Source organism: Hyperolius riggenbachi, chromosome 6 (genome assembly GCF_040937935.1).
Source record: "Hyperolius riggenbachi isolate aHypRig1 chromosome 6, aHypRig1.pri, whole genome shotgun sequence".
Lineage (NCBI taxonomy): Eukaryota > Metazoa > Chordata > Amphibia > Anura > Hyperoliidae > Hyperolius > Hyperolius riggenbachi.
Window position 1 is genome coordinate 349793500 of NC_090651.1, and position 16584 is coordinate 349810083.

The window sequence follows — 16584 nt, forward strand, 5'->3', positions numbered from 1 at the left end:
TAGCATCCTGCAGGAACCCGGATCACACGTCCACACACCCCCAGGTCTACTGCAGTAATTGCATCGTTAATGGGCACCTTACAGAATAGCCTGCAATGTCTACTCCAGCGAGTGTAAACATATCAGACAACAGCCTTGCAAAGCTCCACATACACATCTGCATGCGTCATTTCTTCTCCTTCCACATAAGGCATCTTAGGTATAAGAGGGATTTGCTGCATTCAGATTACTTAACTTTAATGGCTTGTAGAACATGCTGCTGCAGCATCGTATTTATAATCAAGACCCCCCCAGTTACACAGAATAGATTATTCTCCTGTCCTGGGGTCTGGCTCCACCCTCAGCAACAATCTCCTCCCATCCAACAAACACAGGCCCCACCCAACACAGAATTCCCATCAGGGCCAGAATGACACACGCCACACACACAAGCATGTGAAAATATTGAATAAAATATACATTTCAGCTTTATTGAACATGATTTGATCTGATTTCTTAAAGTAAAATGTATAATCAGGATCAGCATTTTTCCTCTGAACCTGAAAATTACCTCTTTACCTCCATCCTGTAGCTGCCATAGCTTGCTCCCCCACCTCGCTATTGCCCCAGATTGCCTCAGCTAGGGGTACCCTAATTTAGGGGGAAACAGCTCATCCCCCTTTTCCAATTACTGCAACAATCGAAGTGAACCTCCCAGTTCCCCCGGCAGGGGGGAGAAACAAGCACCAAACCGTGATAGAAGTGCCAAAAAACCCAAGCTATCAAACTGCGAAAGCATACACAGCTGCTCTCTTCATCCACATTCTCGTTTCTTCTGCGGACAGCCCAGGCATCATCACTGTGACATCAGCGCCGCAATACTGAACCCACAGCCACTCCCTAACGCATGCCAGAGAGCCCAGGCCTCATCGCTGTGGTATTACTACAGGCTAGAGCCACAATACTGAACCCACAGCCGCACCCCAACTCATGACAGAGAGGTCAGGCCTCATCGCTGTGGCATTACTACAGGCCGGTGCCGCAATACTGAACCCACAGCCGCTCCCTAACGCATGCCAAAGAGCCCAGGCCTCATCGCTGTGGCATTACTACAGGTCAGAGCCGCAATACTGAACCCACAGCCGCTCCCTAACGCATGCCAAGGAGCCCAGGCCTCATCGCTGTGGCATTACTACAGGTCAGAGCCGCAATACTGAACCCACAGCCGCTCCAAACGCATTCCTAACTCATGCCGGACAGCAGCTCATGCAGTACTGTCCCTAGCCACACAAGGGCGCCACTAGCCAAAGCGCGCACACAATCCTAACGCGAGCAGGACACCGGCCAACCCTGTTTATAAGCAGCGGCCAATCCTGTCGCTGTCATCAGTGCTGATCTAAAGCAAGGTGAAAAAAAACTGATGGATGGTCACGGTTTTTCCATTTGCAATACTATAAATTAGCTTTTTATCTTTAGTAAAGTAACAATGTGGTTTAACAATTTAAAATCAGCTCATGCACACTACATCCGAGAAGAGGAAGAAAAACCCTTTAGAAGACGTCTTCTGCAGAATCGGAAGGCAGACATGCACTCGTTAAAAAAAGAAAAAAAAAAAAATAAATTCATGTGTGGAACAGAGAAGGGGGGTTGGGGGTACTAGTGGCCCGCTACCCTCCCCAAGACGAGACTAACAGTTAACATTATTGCTGGCGGTAACTTCAACAGAAGTGGCAGTTACAGGCACGCAGCGCCCCCGTCTCTTCTCGCGCTAGGCGCGTTTCCCTCGCTGCCCTCCCCACCCATTGCACGCGCTCACATTTACGCTTGCCAGAAAACTGGGGGCAGCCTGTGGCGGTGTGCCAATCACAGTGGTCGGAGCTACAGGGGGGGGGGGGGTGACAGGAGGAGGGAGGGGGTCACAGTGCACGGGGTTTAAGGTCACAGTGGGCGGAGCAAAAGGGCATCAAAGTGCAAGTAGATGAGGCGATTCCCTCTGCTCGAGTCCATTGGTGTGACAGGCCAGCGCAGCTGAAGGCATCGTCCTCCATGGCATTTATCTGCACTGCTTGAAACCCTGTGATCCGTCCGGACCCAGCGGCTGCCGGATCACATTGTTGGGCAGTCTGGTCTCCTCCGGTTGAGTGATCCTTGCAGGCCTGTAGAATAGGAACAGAGGAAAATTAAAGAGGCCCTGTAGTGACATAGTAGAATGCCGTTATTCAGGATACAAACTTTGATGGCAATTACCCTGATGTCAGCATTAGAAACACTTCCTATATCTGTATATTGGTATAAAGCCACGCTCTCACAGTAATGCTTAGCCTAGGCAGAATTCTTCTTCCAGAGCATTCTGGGAGACCAAGCGTTATTGACACTAGCTTCAGAATTCTCAGAAACAAACATTTCCTGGAGATCACCTGACAGGACTAAAGATTAGCACCATCAGTGATAGATGTCAGAATGTAAATCAAGGGAGAGGAAAATTGTTTGCAATGGGCAAACAATGCCATCACCACCAACAGCTCCACATCTGCAAGCATTGCCAGCCCATCAGACAAGCTCTGACCCACAGGACAGAAAAACCTCCAAAATATAATCTGGTACCCCGCACGTCAGGTGAGCCATCATACACTGCCAGCCCCCAAGACGAGTTCTGACCCACATGAGTACCCCTTATACTTCTTACTACACTCATGACTTATATGGACAGAAGGGGAGGAGGACCTAAAACAACTTCAAACTGTTCAACACCTTCCTAATATCAAATTAGAAATGATGTGTATTTGGTAGTTACTCACTGTGCCTCCGGTTAAGAATGGCCACTGTACAACAAGAGAGGGAAATGGGCACCAGCTGAGTTGCAGAATTACCAATTTCATCCAGTCTCTGAGGAAGCAAGCGCTTGAGCTTGCGAAACTGCCGTTAGGCCTGCTGCCTGATGTTTGTATCTGTCACTGGATGGGATGAAATAAATTGGAAATTCTGCAACTCAGCTGGTGCCCGGTACTCTCTTCTTGTTGTACAGTACAAATGAACTGTTCTGTCAACTCTGAACCACATATCTTCAGTCAACCCCACCACCACTACACACACACACACACACACACACACACACACACACACACACACACACACACACACACACACTTTAACAGCCAACCAACTTTGCACAGTTGGTCACTGTCACCTTAATCAAGAGGTATATTTAACCAGTTCACCCCCAAGGGTTTTTACTCTAAAGGACCAGAGCAATTTTCCCTTGTCAGTACTCCTCCCTTTTATTCCCTAATAACCTTATTACTACTTATCACAAGAAAATGATCTATACCTCGTTTTTTTTCGCCACCAATTAGGCTTTCTGTGGGTAGTACATTTTGCTAAGAATTTTTTTATTCTAAATGCGTTTTAATGAGAAAACAAACAAACAAAAAAAATTATTATTTCTCAGTTTTCAGCCATTATAGCTTTAAAATTAAACATTCTCCTGTGGATAAAACAAACACATTTTATTTTCCCAGGTGTCCCGATTATTTAACCATTTAAATTATGTCCCTATCACAAAGTATGGCGACAGTACATTATTTTGAAATATAGGTGTTATTTTTCTATTCTGTTTTTTTTTTGTTCTGGCCATAATTACAAGCCCCTATGTAATAAATTAAAATTAATTTCCCCCCATAAAATATAGATTACAAAAGATGAGTCCCTAAGGCAACTATTTATTTTAAGCAGATTTTTTTTTGGGGGGGGGGGGGAAATGATTGGAAGTGTAATTTTATTAATCATGTGTATGTACTTGTAAATGTATGTGTAATATACTTTTTGGCCACAAGATGGCGCTAGTGAACACTCGTTATAGGACGTTCACAATCGTCATGTTGCCGTTAATAGGGTAAAGCATGACGTTTTAATACGTTAGGATGCCACTAAATGGTTAATTGCTGCCATTCTTGCACTGTTAATGGCAGACAGCAAACTATCAAGACCATGGTCATGACATCACACTGCAGGAGGGGGTTTCACTACAATATCAGCCACACAGACCCCCCCCTCCCCCCCCCCCCCCCCAATTATGTATTTGAGAAAAGGTAAAGACTTGGTTAAAGTTCCCCGTTAAAGGGAATCTCCGGACTAAAAATCTACTCAGCAGAACTGAAAAGGCTTGGCGTTTCTTTAGCAGTTTCACAGCATCAGAACTTTGTTTTTCTTACCAAAGTATCATTTTTAGCTGCATTTTTAAGCTATGCTCCACCCATCAAAGAAAACTGCCCGGATTTTTTCCCCTGATGCCGTGCAAAGCATTATGGGATTTCCTATGTTGTTCATGTTGCCTAGCAACTGGGAGGGGTGATCAGCACACAGGACAGTTGGAACTGTGTCTCATGCTCCCTGCCACCTCATTACAACCAAAAAGATGGCTGCACTCATGAAATCAAACATTTGCCTGTTCTTTAAAAAACATGGTGGGTAAGAGATTATATTACCTATCTATTTTAATCAACATAACTAATGTAACTTAATGACAGTATGTTTGTTTAGGCTGAAGTTACTCTGTAAGTGACCCAAAGGCATTCAAGTTTAACTTACCTGGAGCTTCTTCCAGCCCCCTGTAGTCCTTTAGGTCCCACTGCTGTGACCCTGCTGTCCGACTGAGCCCTGTCACAATGATCGCGGCTGGGGCCACACGAGCAGTATTCTGCAACAGGACTCAGTTGGACAACTTTTAGAGGGGCACAACAGCAGACTGGGCGGACAGAAAGCTACCTGAAGAACTACAGGAGGATGAAAGAAGCTCCAGGTAAAATAAATAATTATTATTAATAAGTCACCTGTCCAGAACTGGCTTTTCGGCTTCCTCCTCTGGGCTGGCACTCCCCAGGATTCGCTTCCTGGCCTCGGCGTACTCTGCCTCCCTCTGTGCCAGAGATTTCACCGGAGCCGTCGGCCGGCTGCTGGTATTGGGGTTGCTCGCCAAACCGTTGGATGTTGGCCTCTTGAGGATCCGGATCTGAGGGGGCGGACCAGCTGGCAGGGAATCGTCCTGGATGACCACCGGTGTTTTGGGAGGTGACTTTAATTTACTAAAGAAAACAGAAAAGACATTGCTTACTGATGAGCCCAGCGATGGCATAGGAGCTGACACTCATCAGGCAGCCACCTCACTGTCCCAGATGAGGAGGAGAGGAGGACTGGTGTAATGCTACTCACTTCTCTCGCTGTGTAATCTTCAGCTTCTTCTCCAAACGTCGCTCTATCTCCTGCAGGAGAGACAACACAATGTGACCAAAAAGCCCTGATCTTATGATAAAACCAATAGGTTAGCATTGATAACCTCCCTACCGGTATAATTACTTCCAGATTTTAAAGGATACCCGAACTGATTGGGACGTGATGAGATAGACATGTGTATGTACAGTGCCTAGCACAAAAATAACTGCTGTGTTCCTTTTTTTCTCTCTGCCTGAAAGAGTTAAATATCAGCTATGCAAGTGGCTGGCTCAGTCCTGACTCAGACAGGAAGTGACTACAGCGTGACCCTCTCTGATGAGAAATTCCCCTTTTGTTACCCCTTTCTTGCTCTCAGAAGCCATTTTCTGCTAGGAAAGTGTTTTATAGTTGGAATTTCTTATCAGTGAAGGTCACACTGTAGTCACTTCCTGTCTGAGTCAGGACTGAGTCAGCCACTTGCATACCTGATATTTAACTCTTTCAGGCAGAGAAAGAAAAGGAACACAGCATAGTTATTTGTGTGCTAGGCACTGTACATACACATGTCAATCTCATTTCCTAAGTCAGTTCGGGTATCCTTTAAAATCTGGAAGTAATTATACCGGTAGGGAGGTTAAAGTCAAAAAGCAGTGCATTATTTTCACATGCTTTCAGTTCCTAAAAGCAGGGGGGGGGGGGGGGGGGGGAACAAGTATAACCATAACATACCACTAGATAGATATGTGACAACCCTGCACATTAAAAGAGGAGCTGTCAGCCATACTATCTAAAAAAAAAAAACAAAAAAAAACAAAAAAGCACATAAGTAGATAAATACTTTCTCTACTTACATAACATATGTGTTGCACTGTCCACATTTTGATGTTAGTGATTTTTTTTTATAGTAGAAAGAGAAAATCCTTCGTAGGATTCCCCATTTTAAATGTGTCCATCTTGAAGCCAATCCTGATGCAATTTCCTCCCTTGTTCTGGCATGCGCTGCCCTGCAGGTCTTACTGGCCAGAGCGGATATCTTAAATAGTGTAAAGTACCTGCAACCTCCTCTCATCCATCTTCCCATCTCACACAGAGAGAAGGCTCTGGCTTGCATGGACTCCTACCTAAAGCGGTACTGTATCATAATTCTGCAGACCACCTGAATACAGGGAAAGAAATCAAATATGCGAGCCCCTGAAGCTTCCCTCCATTTCCCATTTACCAGACTGTCTGATCACTTCACTCCTGGGCTGGCTCTCTGGGCTCCCCTCTGCCTCTCGGGGCTGCTTCACCCTCTGGTGCTTTTGAGAACAGTTTCAGCACTTTACTGATAGCCTGCAATCAAAGTGCTGTGACCAGTACTGGGATCATTCTCACTGTAGTGCTTGAGATCTGCATAAATCGCAAATGCCCTCTATGCAGTATTTTGGTGGCGCTTGCAATGCAATGCTCATTCTTTTGAACGAGAATCACAAAGCGCAATTACAAACCGCCCCCCCCTGAAAATTTGTGCTGCAAAAATCATTTTTGCAATCCACGCATTAACCACTGTTAATTCTTTAACAGCGTTAATTCGTACACTGATCAATATTTTTTAATAGTTATCTGGACAGTTTGATCTACAGATCAAATCTGCTAGAAATCGATGCCTCAAGCAACTCCTGATTGATTTGGTCAATCACACTAGATGGAAGGTTTTGCTTGATCATTAGCAGGTCGAGAGCACAGTGCTAGCGGTATTTGATTTTGGGCCGACCGACACAGCAGCAGACCCCAGCTCGAACTATTGACTTGTTTTTAATTTATTCCCTTCATTCTAAATTGTCTGTCTGCCCTGCAAGAATGTTATAGCCTGTAATTAGTTATTAGTGGCAATGGCTGCAGTCCCATTGAAGACAAACTGTCATTCAGTGTTCTTGAACTGAAAATACCCACTGGCAGATCTAGCCAGATGAATTGGGGATCACCGAACAATGGTTTTCCTGATCCATCTGGCCGAATCTGTGGAAACGATCGTTCACACAATTGCTGCAAAACCATGCAGTAGAAATCCTTGGGCAAGACTCCCTAACACTGCAGGGTGGCCTCTTGAGCGCATCCCAGTGGCTGCAGCTCTGGAGCGCTTTGAGTCCAACAGGAGAAAGCGCTATACAAATCTTGGGATTATAGGGCAGCACGGTGGCGTAGTGGTTAGTGCTCTCGACTTGCAGCGCTGGGTCCCCGGTTTGAATCTCAGCCAGGTCAACATCTGCAAGGAGTTTGTATGTTCTCCCCGTGTCTGTATGGGTTTCCTCCAGGCACACAGGTTTCTTCCCACATCCCCAAAAAACATACAGATAAATTAATTGGCTTCCCCCTAAATTGTCCCTAGACTACGATACATGCAGTACACGATACATACATAGACATGTGACTATGGTAGGGACTAGATTGTGAGCCCCTCTGAGGGACAGTTAGTGACAAGACTATATATACGCTGTACAGCGCTGCGGAAGATGTCGGCACTATAGAAATACTAAATAAGCACAAGTCAACGAGGACTGGAATGATCCGCAGCGACTTAATCAGACATGTCCTTCAAATACAAATGATCACCATGGGCGTGGTGTGTCGTAATGAATTCCCATTAAACGATGTTGCGCAATTTCAGAGAAAAATAGTTTGTCCTGGAAAAGTCATTTAGCGGGTGATGCACACATCAATGTTCACATTCAATTCGCTACATATTCAGTCACTCCAATCGGATGGGAAGCGACTGACTTAAAATGGACAAAAGAAAAAACAGAAATACACCCTGTATGTATTTAGAGAGTCTAGCCCAGGCACGGGCAAACTTGGCCCTCCAGCTGTTACGGAACTACAAGTCCCACAATGCATTGCAGGAGTCTGACAGCCACAGTCATGACTCAAAGGCAAATGCATTGTGGGACTTGTAGTTCCGTAACAGCTGGAGGGCCAAGTTTGCCCGTGCCTGGGCTAGCCTGTCTAATTCCTCCTCACCTGTTATTAGCTGTTAGCACACATTGTAATTTGATCCCTGAGCTGTGTCAGCTGACTGCCATGGCAGAGGGATAGAAGGAAAACAGCCTAGTTACACATATGCATGGCACTTACATACACGGTTACCAGGTCACATGTCAGTTTCGGTACACTTTAAAACATACTATGTGATTTACCAATGGGAGGAAGAAAAAGACGGTGGAAATCACCAGTACAATGTTAGGAGAGACATACAGTAGCCCACCGTGACTCTGCTATGGGCATAGGTGGATAACACTCTGCTGTAGGGGAGGTGGTGGTTCTGTAGGGGAGACTGATGAGATCTCAGTCTGGCTGACGATCGTCAGTTTCACACGCCGTCTGCAGAACACAGTGCGCTATACATGGAGCTATTAATAACGGCCTCACAGCTTTAAAGGAACATTCCGCACTATTTATAGCTTTACATAAGGATGCACAACCAGAACATGGCCTCTTCTAAAGCTTCAACAGAGGTCACAACTCACTACAGCCCAAAGCATAGTCACACGGAGTGAGCAGGCAGAGCCGATCCAATAACATCATAATGGAGAGCAACGTTACCCACCGTGACCCAAGAGTCAGCTGCCTGAGGACACGAGGAGTGACCAGTCAGGCGTCAGCTGCCTGAGGACACGAGGAGTGACCAGTCAGGCGTCAGCTGCCTGAGGACACGAGGAGTGACCAGTCAGGCGTCAGCCGCCTGAGGACAGGTGTAGCGACTAGTAATTTATCAGTCACCTTCTGCACATATTTAAGAGATGGGCCAAACATTTTACTAAAGGTAAACAAGTTGGTAGATAGTTGGGCAGATAGCTGGTAGGCTTGTATGAACCTTTATGCTGGCTACACACGGTACGATTTTCCGACCCGATCGTTTTTTCCGCTGGATTCTGCACTCCATTCTCTTATCTTCGCTCATTTTCTTATCTCTTTTTCCATTCACATCTATGAGAAATCGAGCACAGAATCGATCAGGAGTAATAATCGGACATGTGTGTACCGTGTGTACCCAGCATCAGTCTTGAATAGAGAGGGGAAGACCTGGATTATCTGCTGAAGGCTTAATGATGTTGGTGTCCCTCAGAATATTCAGCAGTTTTTGGTCTCACTGATCCAGACACTGGGACAGGGAGCGAGAAGAAAACCCCAGAGGTAACCAGGACAGGAATACAAAATCAGGCACTTTCTAATTCCTCCCTAGAGATGGAGAGTTTCATCTGGTTGGTTTTCACTTTAAGGGGAAAAAAAACCTCTGGAAATTGTATGCCCAAAAAAATTATCATAGCCACTTTCTAGCTTTACGCAAGATCCCAGTCTTCACTTGTGTGCTCTGTCTCACTACCCCCCCCCCAGGACTGTGCGCCCCTCTGAGGGACAGCTAAGTGAAAAGACTAGATACTCTGCACAGCACTGTGGAAGATGTCAGCGCTATATACAAAATAAAAATACTAATTTCAAAATAAACTCCAGTTAGTCACTACAGGACCTCCCCTATCCCCCACTCCAAGTATCTGCATGCACACCAGGGCTGTGGAGTCAGGACAAAAATCTTCTGACTCCAACTCCGACTCCTCAGTTTATGAAACCACGACTGCGACTCCGGGTACCCAAAATGGCTCTGACGCCTTGACTCCGACTCCTTAGTCTAATACTTAACAGGGCTGTGGATTTTGTACAAAATTCATCCGACTCCAACTCTGGGTGCCCAAAATTGACCCTCAGCCCTGATGCACACGAACGTACTCACACCCCCATTCCTCAGCCTTCTGTCTGACCCCACGCTCCTCCAAGCCTCAGCCTGCTGTCTGACGCAACGCTCCTCCAAGCCTCAGCCTTCTGTCTGACCCCACGCTCCTCCAAGCCTCAGCCTTCTGTCTGACCCCACGCTCCTCCAAGCCTCAGCCTTCTGTCTGACCCCACGCTCCTCCAAGCCTCAGCCTTCTGTCTGACCCCACGCTCCTCCAAGCCTCAGCCTTCTGTCTGACCCCACGCTCCTCCAAGCCTCAGCCTTCTGTCTGACCCCACGCTCCTCCAAGCCTCAGCCTTCTGTCTGACCCCACGCTCCTCCAAGCCTCAGCCTTCTGTCTGACCCCACGCTCCTCCAAGCCTCAGCCTTCTGTCTGACCCCACGCTCCTCCAAGCCTCAGCCTTCTGTCTGACCCCACGCTCCTCCAAGCCTCAGCCTTCTGTCTGACCCCACGCTCCTCCAAGCCTCAGCCTTCTGTCTGACCCCACGCTCCTCCAAGCCTCAGCCTTCTGTCTGACCCCACGCTCCTCCAAGCCTCAGCCTTCTGTCTGACCCCACGCTCCTCCAAGCCTCAGCCTTCTGTCTGACCCCACGCTCCTCCAAGCCTCAGCCTTCTGTCTGACCCCACGCTCCTCCAAGCCTCAGCCTTCTGTCTGACCCCACGCTCCTCCAAGCCTCAGCCTTCTGTCTGACCCCACGCTCCTCCAAGCCTCAGCCTTCTGTCTGACCCCACGCTCCTCCAAGCCTCAGCCTTCTGTCTGACCCCACGCTCCTCCAAGCCTCAGCCTTCTGTCTGACCCCACGCTCCTCCAAGCCTCAGCCTTCTGTCTGACCCCACGCTCCTCCAAGCCTCAGCCTTCTGTCTGACCCCACGCTCCTCCAAGCCTCAGCCTTCTGTCTGACCCCACGCTCCTCCAAGCCTCAGCCTTCTGTCTGACCCCACGCTCCTCCAAGCCTCAGCCTTCTGTCTGACCCCACGCTCCTCCACCCCTCAGCCTTCTGTCTGACGCAACGCTCCTCCACCCCTCAGCCTTCTGTCTGACGCAACGCTCCTCCAAGCCTCAGCCTTCTGTCTGACCCAACGCTCCTCCAAGCCTCAGCCTTCTGTCTGACCCAACGCTCCTCCAAGCCTCAGCCTTCTGTCTGACCCAACGCTCCTCCAAGCCTCAGCCTTCTGTCCTTCGCAACGCTCCTCCAAGCCTCAGCCTTCTGTCCGACGCAACGCTCCTCCAAGCCTCAGCCTTCTGTCCGACGCAACGCTCCTCCAAGCCTCAGCCTTCTGTCCGACGCAACGCTCCTCCAAGCCTCAGCCTTCTGTCCGACGCAACGCTCCTCCAAGCCTCAGCCTTCTGTCCGACGCAACGCTCCTCCAAGCCTCAGCCTTCTGTCCGACGCAACGCTCCTCCAAGCCTCAGCCTTCTGTCCGACGCAACGCTCCTCCAAGCCTCAGCCTTCTGTCCGACGCAACGCTCCTCCAAGCCTCAGCCTTCTGTCCGACGCAACGCTCCTCCAAGCCTCAGCCTTCTGTCCGACGCAACGCTCCTCCAAGCCTCAGCCTTCTGTCCGACGCAACGCTCCTCCAAGCCTCAGCCTTCTGTCCGACGCAACGCTCCTCCAAGCCTCAGCCTTCTGTCTGACGCAACGCTCCTCCAAGCCTCAGCCTTCTGTCTGACGCAACGCTCCTCCAAGCCTCAGCCTTCTGTCTGACGCAACGCTCCTCCAAGCCTCAGCCTTCTGTCTGACGCAACGCTCCTCCAAGCCTCAGCCTTCTGTCTGACGCAACGCTCCTCCAAGCCTCAGCCTTCTGTCTGACGCAACGCTCCTCCAAGCCTCAGCCTTCTGTCTGACGCAACGCTCCTCCAAGCCTCAGCCTTCTGTCTGACCCCACGCTCCTCCAAGCCAAAACCTCCTGCCTGTTCCCATGCTCCTCCAAGCCTAAGCCCTCTGTCTGACCCAACGCTTCAAGCTTCAGCCTCCCGTCTGACCTCATGCGCCTCCAAGACTCAGCCTCCCATCCGACCCCAGGCTCCGCCAAGCCTAAGCCTCCTATCCGACGCCAGGCTCCGCCAAGCCTAAGCCTCCCATCTGAACCCATGCTCCATCAAGACTAAGCCTCCTGTCTGATCCCATGCTCCCCAAAGCCTCAGCCTTCTGTCTGATCCCACGCTCCTCCAAGTGTTGGCCTCCCATCTGACCACATGCTCCTGTGTGCCTCAAGCTCCTGCTCAACCCCACGCTCCTCCAAGCCTCAGCCTCCTACACAACCCTACGCTCCTCCAAGACTCAGCCTCCCTTCTGAAGCCACGCTCCAAGCCTCAACCTTCCTCCTGACTCCACACTCCTCCAAACCTCAGACCCCCATCTTATCCCACACTCCACCAAGCCTCAGCCTCCACCTATAATTCCCAGTTTTTCACTCTGCCAGTCCTCCAAGCACCTTCCCTCAAGCCTCAATATGTCTGTCTCTCCACTTCGAAGCTTTAGCCTCTTCTCTCTCCCCACTACATCCTCAGCTTCCCTCCCTCCATCCCTCCCCAAACGTCCTGTCTCTCCAGCCTTCCAACTTAAAACTCTTCTGCACCCCTCCTCCCCAACATTTGTAAACTTAAAACCTTCTCCATTCCCTACTCAAACCTCCTCCTCCTTAACCTGAAAACAAAACCGCTCTAACTTCCCATGCCCTCTTCCAAGCCAAGTCCTTCTTTCCTCCCAGACTCCTGTCTCCTCCAAGCCTCAGCTTCCCAACACACCGACTCCCTCCACCAGGCCCCATCTCCTCTCCGCCTCAACCCGATCACCCAACAGTGCCAGCCACTGCAAGAGCACCCTCACCCCGCTGTCGGCCGCATCCTCCCAGCTCTCCGCGACCTCATCCTCTTCCATCTTCCGCTCACTGGAAACCAGGCCGAGCGGCGGCCTTTAGTGCGCAGGCGCCGGTCCCGCGCCAGCACGTATACGTAGCCGCGCGTCCACTAAGCGCCGCACGTAAGCGGAAGTAGAAGCTGCACACGCCTTGTTGTGGGCGGAAGGAGTTTTCTTTCCTTCATCTTGGTGCACCCAGTATATATGACTGATGGTTATGATAATTGACCATTTATTTGCTAATACACCTTACAATCTCCCAACTGTCCCTCTTTTAGAGGGACAGTCCCTCTTTGGGAGCCCTGTCCCTCTGTCCTCATTTGTCCCTCTTTCGGGACTTTGTCCCTCTATGTAAATTGATATATTACTAATTTTAAAATGTTAATATGAAGGAAAATGAACCAGGATAGAAAGGACCAGTGTGGTTTGAAGTATAAATCAACATTTTTCTTAAGAAATCTTTATGGTATGCGTGACTAGGGGTGTGATGGGGGCGTGATCAGGTGTGTGGCAGGGGCATGGCTTAAGTGTCCCTCTTATCTCAAAAAGTTGGGAGGTATGCAATTTTTTTTAAATATCTGTTCAATTTAAGAATTGCAATAATTTTTTCTGACTGATTGTAACATTTCAAAAATATGACCAATGTTACCACACGCATATGTTCATTTTTTTCCTCAATTATGATAAATATGATTGGAAACTCAGAACATTTCTAGGGTGTATATATATTAACCTTGCCAGTTATCCCAAGGACCTGCGCAGGAGGATTTCTCAGGCCCCACTGGGCCGATTTTCACAATTTTTTTTATTGCACACAGCTAGCAATTTGCTAGCTGTGTGCATATCTCGATTGCCGCCGATTCGCCGTGCCGCCCCCCCCCCCCTCCAGACCCCTTGCGCAGCCTGGCCAATCAGTGCCAGGGAGCGCTGAGGGGTGGATCGGGATTCCCTCTGACTCCAGCCCGCCATGGCGACGGGGGAAGCCGAGCAGGAAATCCTGTTCTGAACAGGATTTCCTGCTTGCAAAGAGCGCAGGCGGCGATCGGAATAGGTGGGGGGGGATGCCGCTTGTCAGCGGCGATCATGTAGCTAGCGCTAGGCTAGCTACATGAATTTAAAAAAAAAAAAAAAAAGTGCTGCGCCGCCCCCTTGCCGAAATAATTGGAACAAGGAGCTTTCAATTTTTTTCAGAGAGATCCGATCATATTTAGCGAATTGCCGTAAAATCTAATTATTTTATTGTATAGTGTGTGCCCACCTTAAGCCTCTGATGAAGGCGGAGCAGTCGAAAGCTTACCCTTATTCTTTTAACCAGTTGAGGACCATAGGCTTACACCCCCCTAGTGACCAGGCTATTTTTTTACAATTCAGTGCTCTGCAGCTTTACAAGCTCACTGCAGAGCCATACTACTTAGCACAAAAATTAATTTTGCTCCCTTTTCCTGCCACCAACAGAGCTTTCTGTTGGTGGCATTTGATTGCTGCTACTTTTTTTTTGCGTGTTTTAACAACTATTATTGTAATTTTTTTTTTTAAATTAAACAAACAAAAAAAACCCCCTAATTTTTCTTTAGATTTCCCTACCTAACATCCCTCCTTCCCCCCTCGGAGAGCCAATCCGTGTGATTGGCTCTCATAGGCATCAGCCCATGAGAGGCGATCATCTTTTGGGCCAATCGAGGGGACAGCTCAGTGACAGAGTTGCCCCCGTATAGCGCTGCAGTAGATCACAGCACTGTACATGTAAATAACTGCTGTTTTCAGCCATTACATAGCCTGTCAGCCGCGATCGTGGCCATCAGGCTGAACACGGAGCTCAGCTCCGTGTCACAGCAGGGAACGATCATGCATGCGCGCCTGCATTCCCTGCTAGTCCCCGCCCACCACTCTTGATGCCTTTCGGTGTTAAAGAGAGTCTGTAATTAAAGCCAATAGGAAATCGATAACTAAATAAAAAAAAAAGTCAGATACTCACCTAAGGAGAGGGAATGCTCGGGTCCTAATGAGCCTTCCCTCTCCTCTCCCGCTGCCCTCAGTGCTGCGCTGGCTCCCCCGTTCAAATCCCCAGCCCCGGGGGACTTCGGAAGTCTTCAAGTCCTCCCGAAGACAGGTGGCTCCATACTGCGCACGTGTGTCATAGAATCAGAATCAATTTTATTTTGCCAAGCATGACTGGGTCAGGCCCGGAATTGGGTTTAGCACAATGAAGCGGTACATAGAAAGAAAGGCAGGAAAAACATTAGAATGACGGTAATATCTCATACTCAAATATAGGCATACACGAATATACAATCAGCAATTAGATATGCACACTGCTGAAGACTGCTGCAGGAGGTAGGGCGCCGATAGGGGGTGGTAGAATGCTAAGGGAGTTCAGGAGGCTAACGGCCATCGGGAAGAAAGAGTTCTTGTATCTGGTGGTCTTGGTGGGGATGGCCCAAAGTCTCCGACCCAGTGGAAGTGGGGTGAAACAACAGTGGCCTGGGTGAGAGAGGTCACTTGCAATCCTCAGTGCCCTGGTTCGCAGTCTTGTGTTATACAGATGGTCAAGTGGGGGCAGAGGTCTCCCAATGATCCTCTCCGCCGACCTAATGACCCTCTGTAATTTGTGCTCGTCACTGGCGGTGGCTCCCACATACCACACCAAGAGGGCGGAACAGAGGATCGATTCAATGGTGGCAGTGTAAAAGCATGTTAGAATCTCCTGAGCCATGCCGAACTTCAGCAGTTGGCGGAGGAAGAAGAGTCTCTGCTGGGCTTTCTATTGGGTTGACACGATATTGACTCTCCAACTGAGATCGCTGGAACTGGTGGTGCCCAGCAGGCGAGCGCAGGGCACTCTAGCCACCTCAGTGCCATCGATGTAGATGGGAGGTGGGGTAGGTGCCGACTTCCTAAAGTGAATTATAAGTTCGATGGTTTTGGCCGTGAAGAGGGCGCTTGCGCAGTGTAGAGCATTTCCAAAGCCTCTATCTGGCGGGGGAAACAGCGGTATTTGATCGAAATGGTTGTATACCGCTATGGGGGAGCCAGCGCAACAGCTGGGACCGGGAGAGGAGAGGGAGTGCTCTATGGGACCCAGAGCCTCCCTCTCCTTAGGTGAGTATTTGACTAATTATCGGTTCTTCCCATTCACTTTAATAAAAGTTCCACTAGAGGGTATTCACCTCGGTAGGGGGAAGCCTCTGGATCCTATCGGGGGTTCCCCCGTCGTCCTGTGTCCTACGGCGGTCTCGCTACAGCTCACAGAATGCACACAAAGTTTTAAAAGTACATCAACTCTAAAAAAAAGAAAGGTTGACTGTATAGGACTCCTAAAGGATGAGGGTGGGAACTCCATATTGGATGACCAAGGTAAGGCAGTGTTATTAAATGCTTTCTTTGCTTCTGTCTTCACAAAGGAAACAGCACTGTTGCAAATTACAGAGGCAGAAGAGTCTCAATCTTCTAACTGTAATATTAAATACTTAACGCAGGAAGAAGTGAAGGCAAGACTTAATAAATTAAAAATAGACAAGGCACCTGGCCCGGATGGCATGCATCCTCGGGTCCTAAGGGAATTAAGTTCAGTTATAGCTAAACCCCTTTATCTTATCTTATCTTTTGTGACTCTCTTGCAACTGGCAGAGTCCCAGTGGATTGGCGTACAGCCCACTTTTTCCCATTATTTAAGAAGGGCAAAAAATTAGATCCAGGAAATTATAGACCTGTAAGCTTAACATCAGTTGTATGCAAACTATTTGAGGGGTTACTAAGAGATACTATACATG

General features: G+C 48.7%; 1 protein-coding gene across 1 annotated transcript; it reads right to left on the reverse strand.

Annotated features, from left to right (window-relative positions):
* Positions 1 to 444: 444 nt before the first annotated feature.
* Positions 445 to 12892, reverse strand: SZRD1 (SUZ RNA binding domain containing 1). The gene is made up of 4 exons (XM_068241617.1): positions 12785 to 12892; positions 5188 to 5237; positions 4809 to 5060; positions 445 to 2135 (listed from the first exon to the last, which is right to left on the reverse strand). The coding sequence occupies exons 1-4, from the start codon at positions 12833 to 12835 to the stop codon at positions 2033 to 2035; spliced, it is 456 nt and encodes a 151-aa protein (XP_068097718.1). The 5' UTR covers positions 12836 to 12892; the 3' UTR covers positions 445 to 2032.
* Positions 12893 to 16584: the final 3692 nt, after the last annotated feature.

What these genes read in the sequence shown, in the direction of transcription:
- SZRD1 (XM_068241617.1), bottom strand. Translation starts at nt 12,835, where the DNA reads ATGGAAGAGGATGAGGTCGCGGAGAGCTGGGAGGATGCGGCCGACAGC. An exon ending in AGGATGCGGCCGACAGCGGG is followed by an intron (nt 5,238 to 12,784) that starts GTGAGGGTGCTC and finishes TCTCTCCTGCAG; the next exon opens with GAGATAGAGCGACGTTTGGA. An exon ending in AAGATTACACAGCGAGAGAA is followed by an intron (nt 5,061 to 5,187) that starts GTGAGTAGCATT and finishes TGTTTTCTTTAG; the next exon opens with TAAATTAAAGTCACCTCCCA.